The sequence below is a fragment of the Temnothorax nylanderi genome, unplaced genomic scaffold, assembly GCF_030848795.1.
Source record: "Temnothorax nylanderi isolate EJ_2023f unplaced genomic scaffold, tnyl_v1.0 TNYL_tig0106_pilon, whole genome shotgun sequence".
Classification (NCBI taxonomy): domain Eukaryota; kingdom Metazoa; phylum Arthropoda; class Insecta; order Hymenoptera; family Formicidae; genus Temnothorax; species Temnothorax nylanderi.
Window position 1 is genome coordinate 18,392 of NW_027249168.1, and position 13,469 is coordinate 31,860.

The window sequence follows — 13,469 nt, forward strand, 5'->3', positions numbered from 1 at the left end:
ACGAGATTTCGTATTCATCTCGTAATACAATTTCATTTTAAGCCTCAAAGCCGAAAAGAAGTTTTGATATAAATAAAAGTTACTTCTTCTATTATCTAATTTTTTTATACCGAAGAAAAAATATATAGAGGGAAAATATGTTACAAATAATTATATAACAGAAATGCTTGACAGAATGTAATGAAATAGAAAACAAAATTTATTTGCCTGTAATATTAGCTTAATTACTTTGCCTGTAATAATAGCTCAATCAATTATTTTATATATTCAGATTTCATGGAATATTATTATCTCGTGAAGCATCGATATAAAAAAGTAGGATTTTAAAATTATCTTTCGATTAGTTTAAGAGTATATATATTACGTTTCTCATCACCGAATTCATCGTAACGACCAGAAAGACAACAGTATATAGTTTTGTAATTCTCTTATATTTTATTATTTCACAACACCATCTATACACTATATTTTATACATTTATCAGTAAAAACATTACAATATAAAGATAACTCTGTGTCTTAAATTAAACGTTGACATTTCGACTCTTAACTGACATCGGCAGTTTCATCTTGTAGTTTTGAAAGTTAAAATAAATTTAAAAAAATCTTATACACTTGAAATATATATATTTTATTTATATTTATATAAATTATATATATTCCTCTTTATACGTTTTTTATTGCAAGCTTTCTTAAGCATGAACAATGAAATGAAATTTTATTTAAGTCGTTATTAGAACAAAAAAACTTACAAAAATCTGAAAAAAAAACATACCATGTCAGTTAAAAGAGTGAATGAGAGCATGTTATCTAAGGATCAATCGGATAAAACGTTGTCAACGGTGATATTTATTGAGCAATCGTTGTCGCTGTTGAGCTTACACAACGCGCGAGCAAATGGAGACCACATCCGCGCATACGTGCCCGCAAATCTCGTGACATCTCGTTTAACATAATTAATCCTGTAAGTTCGTAACGTAAAGCAAATATGGCGATATTAACGTAAAGACATAGCGCGCATCCTGCGAAGCGGCTTGATTATATTATTGCTAAATGAAACGCGTGCATTACGCCTCGATATGTCACACGTATATCGTCGATCCTTTGACTCGTTGGGCGCGATGTGTTTCGACGATGTAAAATTATTACTTTCCATTCACTCCATATTTGCTATTCTCCACTCGATTATACACGGTAGTATCTCAAATTCTTTTTATTTCCCGTTATCTACGAATTATTTCAAGTCGACTTAATAATTACGTGAAAGTGTCTAGTCTAATCGTACCTTAAATTAAAATTCGGCCAAAGTATACCTTCTGAAAATTTTTATTGTCTATTTTCATCCTAATCTTTAATTCATAAAGTTTCCTAAACCGTAAAAATTCTATAATTAAAAGATTATTGGTGCTAGTTTTTGTTAGGAAAAGAAATTAACTTGGATATTAGTCAAAGAATCCATCGATCGAAGGAACTGCGACTTGAGACACCTCATACATAAATTACAATTCGCGTCTTCCTTCTCTCAATACAAATCCGAGACGATACGCCATGGTGATAGTTTATGCCATTTGTTTATTTTACGTTCGGGGTGCTACGCCAGTAGCGTCAAGCGGAGTATCGATTTTGGATTTAAACGCCACCCTCTTAAGCCCCAGACAGCTAACGAGGTACGCTCACTTAAGATCCCCTGCCCTCGTTTTCCCGCTCGTCGTGCGCGAGTACGTGCCGCGAAACTCACGACGAGATATTTATTCCGCGATCCCCGCATGGCGGGTCTCTGATGACTTTGGGAAATCGTGAGTGGAAGTAACAAGAGCTCTCGCGGTTGATTCCGTCTAGCGGAATCGCTGAACCGGAAGGTTCGATAAGTAGCGCGAATCCGCCGATCGCGGTTACTCGATCTGGCATCTGTTCTCTCGAGCATACCGGAGCACTCCATCGTTGCGCTTAATACGGTTTCACTATTGTTCCCGCTCCGAAGGATAAGATCGACCAGCCTTCGGCAAAAAATTTCTATCCATTCTGCGTAAACGTGCTTTAGAATATTCGAATGTATTAATACTTCTTAAATTTATATAACATATAAATGGAATATCATTAAATAGAAAAGTGATTCCTTAAGTCAAATTCATATAAAATTAAGTGTAAAGCTGAGTGAGAGAGAAAAATTACAAGATCTATATGATACACTGTAACGTTACATGAAATAATAGTAGAAGATAAAGAAAGAAACGTTAGACGGGCGAATTCTTCGTTGACTTGTTCGATCATGTGAAACATTTCGAATCTATTAACTACATTACGTGATGAGCACTGACAGTAGTCAGAGGCCTAATTCTACTCTGGGTACCTCGATGTTGAGCCTAAGGACGAACGTGAACGACGGAGGAGTCTCAAGTCAATGAGACCCCTCGATGAGCCTTGCGTCAGTTAGTGTTCTTCATCATTTTCAACGGATCTCGCATGTAACGAGCGAACACCTCCTTCTTGAACGTCTCGAATTGCTTTCTGTTGGCACTGTTTTGACGCTCGCGCCAACCGGGCCTGGTCTTCCTGGTCTGCAGTCCCCAGTGGACCGTAAATACCGGCGATAGCACCTTGAACTGATAACCCGTCACGTACATCTCGTAAACCTGCAAGAAAAACGAGCGGCCCGGTGTTACACGAGACAAATTTACCGTCTGAAATAAAATTAACGTTGAAAATTGAAATATATATCGTACCGAGAGAACCGAACGCGGTTTAATCGATCGTCCACGTTTAGATATTAGTCGACTTAATTTATCCGTTGTCCAATTACATCTCGACCGAAAGCAACATTGGGAAAACAAGAATACGTCATGTGGTCGTGGAGCTGCGAGGTGTGTGCGGTGGCGGGATTCGTTCGCCAATCCAGTTTCCTATATATACGGGCGAGACCCGCGCGTCCCGGAACAGCCGTGCAACAACGGAGAAATTCTGCGTCGATCTGCGGCAACTGCGGGCGGAGGAGACGAACGGCGGAACGAGTGCGCCCGGATTCTTTACGAGCCCGCTTCGAGCTTCGAAGCCCCGAGTGTTTCTGGGTTCGAAACTCCGACGGGCGGAGATTCCGCCGCCGCCGCCGCCGCCGCCGCGCGCGCGACGTAATAAACGCGGGGCGTCTACGTAAAGCCGCCGTGCACCTGCCGCGCATCTGCGTGCGCGTGCATGTGTGCGAAACGAGCGACATGCATGCCCGTCATTCCTGTGGAATACGACGACCCGGGCCGGGGGAATGACGTTTAGGTCGGCGCAAACGACAATCTTAATACGAGCACGTGTCGCAATGCGTCTCGCCTGTGAATATGTGCGAGAATACTCGGTGATATATCGGTATTGTCTCTTATAAGGGACGTTCGATAGTAGAGACACGTTTGATGAACGGGGCATTATTACCTGTCGAGAACCGAGATGGCTCTCCTTTATCCAAAATATCGATTTAGTACGCAAGAATGCACAATCGCAAATAAATAAAATCACATTATCTTCTGATTAATTTTACACGATCTTTAATATCTTTCATCACAGTTTTTCTGAAAAATCTTTCATCAAAGTTTCTGAAAATAAGAGAAAAGCTGAAGCAGTCAAATTATTAGAGGAGAAATAATTACTTTAGTAAGGGAATTAGTTTATATAAAGTCGTATAACAAACGCTAGAGCTACGCGCGCATAAAAAGTGATAGAACTTTGGCACGATAGGTAGATGTGGCATTGTGTCGAGACTTATTTCGTCCAAATAGATCTTTACGACGTATCAGACACCGACGAGTCATACAACCGGCGAACGTATTTCCGCGAAAGTATGACATTGCGAGATTTCCGGATGAGCGCGAGTCCCGCGCCAAACTTTCGAACGTGCGTTCCATTTCGGCGGAAGTGGCTTTCGGAACATGCCGCTGATATTCGTCCGGATAGTGACATCTTCGCGGGAAGCTCTGTGTTTCCGACAGCGTAAGCAGCGCGACAGCAAGGAGAAAAGCGTATGGCGTCGTAATCTCGCCCTCCTCGGTTTGCCATCCGGGACAAGCCAGACAGACCTAACGGACGAGATCCGGTCCGCCCGTTCTCCTCCGGTCTGAATACGTCTTCGTGAATAATCGCACGTAACAATGTACGGCGAATATGTCTGTGTATATGTTCTGTTCATCCAACCGAGATGCATCCTCGTCGGAAACGATTGACCTCGCATCAAGTGACCCTTCTCCGCCTCCCAATTTAACGCGTAACGACGCATCTTGCTGTCGAGAGCTGCGTACGGCACAAGTACCGTAAAGTCGCTTCGATTTGCTTTCTTATTTTATGTTAACAGATATTACTCTAAGAACTATACTCGGTGCTTATTATAAAATAATGAATCATGATTATTTATAAGATTCTACCTGTTAAGATTCTACTTTTTATATTTACTTCAATGAAATAGTTAATAATTTCACAGTTTTTTTTTAATCTATAGAGATCTAATAATAATAGAAGAGATGTATAAGAATTTTGAATTATTAATATCGTTAACAATATCAATATCATTATTCATTGTAAGTACAAAACGATCAAAGTATATTACATTTGTTATTATAGGTATATTATGTCGAACGTACTAATATCATTATTCATCGTGAGTACAAAGCGATCAAAATATATCACGTTAATTCAAAGAGGCAGAATATACAGCGGACTTAGCACTAAATTAGATCCTCATCGCATTAGAAACTAAATGACAGATCAAAATTGGAACACATTGAGCGGATGACAAATAATGGTATTAATTGGATAATAATAGGACAGGCTAAGCGGGGATATTGTTAGTTAACGCGACGAAGCAGTAACCCACGAGGATAGCAGTGCACGCGGATTACATCGTCGGATGAAATTGATAGACAGAATCTAATCTGCCGTGTTCTAGATCTTGGAGACGTGGCTCCGTGAATAATTATACGTAACGACGGCGCGACATGCGTGTGACAGGCGTCGCGACGCCCCGGGATTGTCTCCGCAGTACGTGTCGCAATGGATGCACACAATTCGTCACGTTACTACAGTGCTGACACTGCCAAAACATATATACGCCGCCGTCGCGCGATTGGCGGGACCGGCTCTCATTTATAACCCCCATCGATTTCCTTCCTTGGTCGAGTCCGGTCCCGTCACAATTGCCATGAAAGCTTCTAACATGATACGCCGCGAACCTGACAGAAGGGTGACGGAGCGCTCGTGTAACGTAACGAGGTAGTGCGTAACGAGAATCGAAATTGTATTCTCGGAAACATTTCGAATGATTAATATTAATGAGGAATTATCAATCGTTCCGCCTGTTGATGAGAATTTCACTGTAGGAATATAATTATAACAAATATGATTGGAATAATGTGTAAAAATAATGTTTTCTTGATAAAAGATACATACGAGAACAGTATACGTTTAAGGATGGAAATTCCACCGAGGTACGACAGCGTAATAATGGCGAGAAAAAAGTTCGAGATAAAAACGTAATTAGGGCGCCACGTTTTCAAGAGCACGCGATTTGAATGAGAAATGATACAAGTCTGATCCGTGATGGTTTCAACACGGAATGCATGACATTCCCGCATGAATTATACGACTAACAAGCTAGCGCAGCCCAGCGCGCGGTGGACACCGCTGCATAATTATCCGTCTTAATTGGACAGATAATAAATTCCTTTCAGTTTCGCGCGCAGATCACATTCTTGCGGGGGCGGCTAAAGTCCACATCTCGCGCAAGCCCCGAGTTGCGGAGAGGGAGAGAGAGAGAGAGGACGGCCAACTGTTTGTCGAGGGTTTCCCGGGGAACAGATTGCATTAAACAACACGGGCAGGCTGACGTATCTTCTTAATTAACAAACCCCGCGGCCTCACATTCGTTACAGAGTCGCGGGGCGTAATGATGTTTGCTGAACTTATGCGCGCCATGATACCGCTCGCGAATGCATACCAGCACGTCGTGCTGTGGCGCGCGCTCTCTGTTTGCACGCGAAACTTTCGTCATCGCGACGATTATTGGGTAATGCATAATGTACAACGGCCACCGCGGGCATTAATGGGCGTATAGTACGCGATAGTGCGCGCCGACGTAAGCTACAATACGAAAACGGAGGGAAAACGCGCGACGCGAGCTCGACGTGCTTTCCGTAAAACTTGCTCCCCTGAATTCCGCAGACGCGAACCTTTCGAACCACCGCGCGTAATATCGACGACTAACCGTCGTGGCCACGTAGAAAACATTCCGCGAATCGCGAACGCGCGATAACGCATAATGCACGTCAAAGCTCCCGGGAGGATGCGAAAATAGTGCGCGGCGAAGCGGCCCGTTGAAACTTTTCTGCGGCGGGATGAACAATTTGCGGAACTCGACGCGCGATCTCTCTTCCAACGCGGCTCAAAGGACTCAAAGGGCGGTCGCGACGGCACCGTATGTGCGTAAAAAAATAAATAATGAGAGAGTACACGGGAGGCGGAGAAGTATTATGCAAGAAGAAGCAGGGGGAATATATTATCCACATAAATCTATCTTCTGCTCTGTGTTTCATAATGGCCCTTTTAACGAGTATGAAAAGAGCGTTTAGCTCTTTCTCTCGAAATATTCGTTACTCTTCATGCATCTTTTCTATGAACGAAATTAATAATTAGGAAATAAAAGGAACGAAAAGAGAATGTAACAATTTTACAATCGCTTTCTAATTATTAGAAATTTATGGTTTAATAATAATAATTTTTATTCCTAATGTAAAAAAGCAATAAGTTTCATAGCTATAAAAGATGCAAGAAAAGTGAGATAGAGAATAGTACATGCAAATGGTAAAGCACCGCGGAAAGCTGTTGCAAAAAGCCAGTAACAAATAGCAAAACTTGAGAAAATGAGCTTTATTTACATATAAAAACATTTACTATATAAAACTGTTACCTATTCTATCGTATAAATTTATACCGTTATAATGATGCAGAGAGAAATCGTGTTTTTAAGACTAGAGATGATATACCGCTTGTCGCTTTAATAGAGAGATAAGGCAACCGTTTGCAGCTTTCGAACGATAACGCAGAATATTGCAGTGAGTCACTAACGCGGCGCGGTTTGTATTTGCGTTAATCGTGAGTATGCGTTTCCGTGTATGCATCTGCATAACACGTCAGATAATCGGGCTACATGCTTGTAAGTACGTGCGATTGCATACAGAGAACGTATTACCGCTATTATATTTTACAATCACGATGAATAAAATATGATATCTTACATCTAAATAGTACGCAATTAATTCTGAAATAACAAATTCTTATTTCAGAAAAAAAAAATAAAAATGATTTATTCAACATGCATCTTTTATATTATAAAATCAATTACGTTGATCCCATATATAACTCGCATAATTTTGTCCATGAAAAAAGTGTAATTTATGGCAGTCGCTCGCGCTGATTAATAAACTCATAACGTGCCTCGTGACTTTTATTTGGCGTTTTATTTATTTCACGTCGGAGGCATCGCCACGTCCGGACCCAAAGAGGTACGTTCAAACACACGGCAGCGAGTTAAAATTTTACAACTAGCGGAAACATGAGCGTGGTACATCTCGCTCTCTCGCAAAAATGGAATTGCATGTCGCGCGGACGACAAGCTTACGTTCCTGGTACCTGGGGGAAATGCACTCGGGTTAATTTCACGCTTCGGTATCGAATGGACGGTGTCACTATCATCGCTGCGGACCATTACGATCCTGACACCACACTGACAGTTCACGCTCTTTATTTCATTCCACCGTCACGGTAGCTCCTGTTCGATTTCGCTCGAAAAAGTCGCCGCCCGGCCAGATGACAGGCCATGCAGCGTTACGTATGTAATATCCAACATATTTTATTACCTTTCTCGTCTGCTAATCGAAATGGATCGCCGATATTAGACAGTTTGGACAACGCGATGAAAATTGGGATCGTATTAAATTGCTCGAAAGAAATCAAGAGCATTGAATGTATTACGCGACTTCTAAAATCGCGTATTTTTAAACGTATTACCGTTACATTTTCATGATAGACATTACTTGACCCCTTTCTAGTTTCTCCATATTGAAGGCTTTCGAAAATACGCGATACCTAATCATTTATGGATGAAACATACTGTACGTAATACAAATGTTTCTTCGTTATGATTGAAGTATTAAGTTTAGGTTTAGTTTGCCTCCGTATTGCCGCGCACAATGCATTACGTGTCACAGCCTAAGCAACGGAATGCATACCGGGTTGCGCCACGTTATGCATCTCGCAAATTAGACGTGACGTAATTACCGTGTTGTTATATTGACTAAAATCAGCGCCGGCGCATGCTACGCGACTCAATCCTCACCGTTTGCGGAAGGATCTCGTGGCATCCCGATGCTCGAAATTCAAAGACAGAGTGTCCCTTTGATATTCAAGAACCCCCCATAGCTCGCTGCGAATTCCTTACGTACCGACGTGTTTCGGGCGGTTCAGCGAAATCATTGCGTACCAACGGTTTAGCTTTGTTGACGCAATCTCATCGAGAGACCCGTGCCAATTTCTCTAGTTGGCGTAAACCGCAACGGCTCTCTTCAATTTGGTCACCCGTTTGTTCGTGAGATTCCGTTCCGCAGAACAATCTTTGACATATTATTTTATAAAAATAATATTGAAATGTTTATTATTCTCGACGAGTAAAATAAAAATAATATTTTATAAAAATTGCTCAAGTGTGCGAGTTTCAATATTCAACATGATTTGAACGATACGCTTAAATATATATATCGCACCCCGAGAAGAACATCTTAGGCTTTTTATGGGCTTAACTCAAAATTGAAATTTTTGAGCAATCAATACCGTGACAATATTCTTTTCGGGGTGTGATATATATATTCCTAAAATAATTATTTATTACATGTCTAGCGCGGTATTTTTCATATATCTCTTTTGTAATATGATTCTCCTTGTAATATGTTATACATATATCAAATCAAATTAGCACAGTTGTACTATATAAATGTTTTTTTGAGAAAAATTTATGACAAAAATATTCAACGATATAAACTCAAATGCACTTAAATGGCCCATTACAATTTGTCAACTATACCATCATTGTATATTCATTTAATTATAATTATAATACGCTTTTTCCCCAAATTCCCTTTATCAAGACCTCTCGCTCGATTTAGATATGACGCCAATATAATACCATGGCAACTTCGACAGCTCGACAGTCGGATATTCCATATTTCTGCGACGGTACATCCATAGCCGGGATTCGAAACGCTGAATAATATCCGTCGCAGAACGGTAAAGCCGCGAGTGGCACTTTTCGGATAACGTCGAATCTCTCGCTGTGCAGAAAACGTGTGTGTTTCGTCGAACGAAGCGCGGCAAAGAAGTGACACGCATTAAAATGAAGACGTGCCGGCGCATGTCGGCATAAAGCAGGGATAGGCGACGGGTAAACAGGGTCGTATAATTTTTCCGAATGGCATTGTCGAGTAATATGCCGGCTACGCGGCAGTAAGCCGCGAGCTAAATCTGATAATTGAGTTTTATGCCATCGCACGTCGACGTAAATCCCCGCGAATACGGCGTGTCCCGTCGCCGTCTCGTACGGCGCCTCCACATATCTTCTCAGCATTAAGGGGGCATCCTATGCAAGAGAGGCCAAAGAGAGCGCGAAGCCTCTTTCGTTCATCTCGACGACGCTTAGGTGGAGGTGGAGAAATCGGACGCCGGTTTAACTTTAGATTAATTCACAGATTTTGATGTTATTTCCTGAGAATTGAAATCAAAGATATTTTCGTGATATACGCGCGATATTAAAAAAGTTTATAAAAACCGTCCTTTTTCGTCGGTTAGATACGGCAACAACCCCGGTTGCATGAACTTCGTACGATACGGTTAAACCCGATCGATCCTCTCGTACGAGAGAGAGAGAGAGAGAGAGAGAGAGAGAGAGAGAACTTGCATTATCCTGCGAGACACTTAAATTGCCGCTTGTTACACAGTGCCTGCGAGCCGCGAGCCATTGATCTTCCACGAGAGAATTAGCCGCTAAATTACGGACACCCTTTGGATCGAATTGGATCGTTGACTACCGACATGCTGCGCGGAATACCCGAACAGCCTAATTGAAAATCACTTTCACCCCAATTCAATTATGATAAAATGGTTAGCGGAAAAAGATCGCGCCGGAGATGGGTGGAAATAATTAAACGCATGGAGGCATTAAAATAACACCGATACAGAGACACGTCCGCATATTCGGAAGTCGAGTAAGATTTTTGTTGCTCCATTATCGAATTTGCATTATGAAATGCAGCCACTGCGCGCTACATAGCATTTGATATATGCGCAGATAATTTGAATTCGCAGGTTAATTTGCTCGGTACTTTGCAGCAAAATGCAAATTTAAATACGCGTAATGTGAAATAAAATAAAATTTACTTATTCAGCATCGTTTAATCCCGTATTAAATATATTTACGAAATGCGGCGGATCATATCTGACGCAAAAGTGCGTTACGTCAAAAATTAGCAGCGTGCTATCGGACGAATTAAGCTAAAATAAATTATGTCGAAAGCCGGATCAAGCATTAACGAATCGCATTGCAAAATAATTCGTCAACGCACGTTGCATAATTCTGCAAATACGCTGATCATTTTAATCAGTGGAAAATATCAGGCAAAGCGAGCGCGCCAGGCTTGAAATAACACTCTCTTCTGTGAATCCAAATTCCGTTTTGCGAAAAATTAGATTCGATTCGTTTTACTCGCATCTTTGTTCCCTCATTCGCACTTTTACATCTGCAGCGAGTTTCAACTTCGTGCCCCGTGATTTCCGGCGAATCGCGAACGTTCGACAGAGTCACTCGTCCACTCGCAACCGATTCAGGCAATCGGGGCTCGTTCTATTCGTGCCGGTCCGCCTTTGATTTACGACCCCGGGCCGACGGAATCGCTCAATCACCGCGGAATGACTGCTACGCTGAAGCGTCTAGAACGGACTATCTCGTTTCCGACTTGATCGTAGTGACCTGCGAGGTGTGTTCGCGTGCGCCACTTTGATGTCGCTTCTCTCGCGACAACGACACTGCTTACTGCACTCGCAACGGCGCGGCGGCGTCCCCGAATCGATCGTATTGCCACTATGGATTAATTTGAGCTACTAATGAATAATAGATCGAGAAATAAAACGCTAGATAAAACGAAATCGATGCCATTTCTTATACATAGAGCGACCGAAAGTCACTTCGCAAAGCCGATAATACCGGCGTTGGAATATTTAACTCCTCCTAATGTAAATCGGCATTTTTTCCTCATTGTATCAATAATATAATATCAAAAAATATATTCTATATCGTAATATTAATATCCTATATCATAATCAATGTATTTTTCACGAATATATTTACGAATTGACATTTTTCCTCGAAATGTCATTTGCTGTAATAATAATTTCTCTGATAATTTTCGTACGGTTCTCAAATTATCAAGTTTTACAAAAATCGTCCCGAACTAATTACGATCCGAGATATACGCTTTCAAAATACATCGCAAAATGTGCTCATTTCCCGATGACTTTTATTTCTGTTCCTTTACACTTCAACGCCTTCCACGCCAGGCTTATCTCGCTTATCGCGGTGCGCCAGCCCCGGGTGCCGGAATCAATCCGATAACGCCGGTCTGATGAGATATCAAGCCGGGGCGGTTCGTGCCGGCGCGATCGGCGCACTCGATAAACACGACAATAAAGAATCCCGCCAGGTCCGACTACGTTGGCGTGTCGAATCGACGATGACAGAATCGATCGCGGATGTAGAGTTGCGAGCGCGCCGAGAGCAGCGCGTGCCGTACATCGTCGGGGGCCAAATCCTTTATATTGACCACGTCGACAATCGCCCGGTGCATCGACGGGTAATTGAAGGTTGTATATGAGGGGGAGGACGGAGAGAAACGTTATAAGCCCGCTCGCGGTCGGACAAAGGCTACGCGGGGGCCGGCACGGAGAATTAACGAATCGATCGGCAATTAACATGCTCATTTTACCGGGCAATCGAGGCGAATCGGGGAACCGACGTAATTGCATCGTAATTATGGCGCATACCGCATTGTCCTCGCGCATTGTATACATAAACAGCTGAAGATTAATTAACGCAAAATAAAATCGGGCCGGCGACGCTGCGTTCTCGAAAAGAACGCAATCTATATATGCGGAGCACTGCGGAGTAATAAAAAAGACATCGGCTACGGTTTCAAATTTGACATCGGGTAGAATGCGCGGAAATCAATTTTGGAAACAGCAACTGATATTCAGAAACCAAGATATACATAGTTAAATGAAATCCATTTTAAAATTTGCTGTACGACAGTGTAAGAGAATCCCTTGTAATGAAAATAAAAGAGAAAAAAACAGGAGGCAAGGAAAATTTTTAAAGCGAGTGGAAGATGTTGCTTTCCTGAGAGAACGAGATAACTGAGCTTGAGTGTTGCGTACAAAACGGAAATGAATGTTTGGCGACTGGTTACAGAGATGGTAAAGAGAGAGTAAACGAACGATACCCATTCTCCTTCGCGGAGGGAATAGATGTTGTGCGACGGAAACCGCAGGGGAGAGACGCGAGTACCAATGTAGGAATACGTACTTCCGATATCCGTCGGTGTGTAATGCCGGCCGCACAATCGCCACCACCATCAAGGATTGTTTGGTGGCGAAGTTGAAGTGTTTGGTGAAACTTGTATGTAATGTTTAAAAAACGTAACTTTTCACTTAAATAATACTATTAAAATAGTATGATTTGACACATTCACCGCCATGACGGCCACTGGTAACCGACACTGAATTTCTTACGCTTTGTCGATCACCGGTGACCGTTATAGAAGAAGTCTAATAAATATCAAATATCACATTTTTGTGCAACTCAATTAATTAAATATTTCATTGTTCTTGTTAATATAAAATCATCTAACTGACGTGAATAATGGAAAGTCAAAAATACGCCTGGCGGTGAATGTGTTAACTATCCCATCTGAAGAAGGACGAGAGGACCGGTGAATCTCATAGATCGTGAAATTTCCTTGCGAATGCAGTTGTGCCGATATCATGCATACGTAGATTTTACGCCTGTTTTATTGCCGTCGCATATACTTCGCGTGTTCGTTTTACGAATTGCAGCTGTGCACGTTCGTCGCGCTCGGATTTTTGCCGCGCGATGGAATTTCGCTATATCCGCTGCAGAGTCGGAAGCAGTACCGTCGTACTTTCTTGTCAAAACAATGCGGGATCCGCATGCCACGAAAGAACATTTATACGTTCAGGGGAATACAATGCTCCGTATATGGACTGGAAGTAGAAAGGTCCTCGCGCTCGTTTTGTGGCTTTCGGCACAAATAACATTTTAAGGATCGCTGCAATTTTAGTCACCGCGACCTTTTTCCTCGCGGCCGTTTAAATAATTTAGTT

General features: G+C 42.0%; 1 protein-coding gene across 2 annotated transcripts in view; it reads right to left on the reverse strand.

Annotated features, from left to right (window-relative positions):
• Positions 1–412: 412 nt before the first annotated feature.
• Positions 413–13,469, reverse strand: part of LOC139775834 (beta-1,4-glucuronyltransferase 1) — a 32,355-nt gene continuing 19,298 nt past the window's right edge. For both annotated transcript variants that reach the window (XM_071712134.1, XM_071712135.1), the window contains exon 4: positions 413–2,632. In XM_071712134.1, the coding sequence (XP_071568235.1) occupies positions 2,426–2,632 (207 nt within the window). In that variant the 3' untranslated portion in view covers positions 413–2,425. The remainder of the gene's footprint in view (positions 2,633–13,469) is intronic.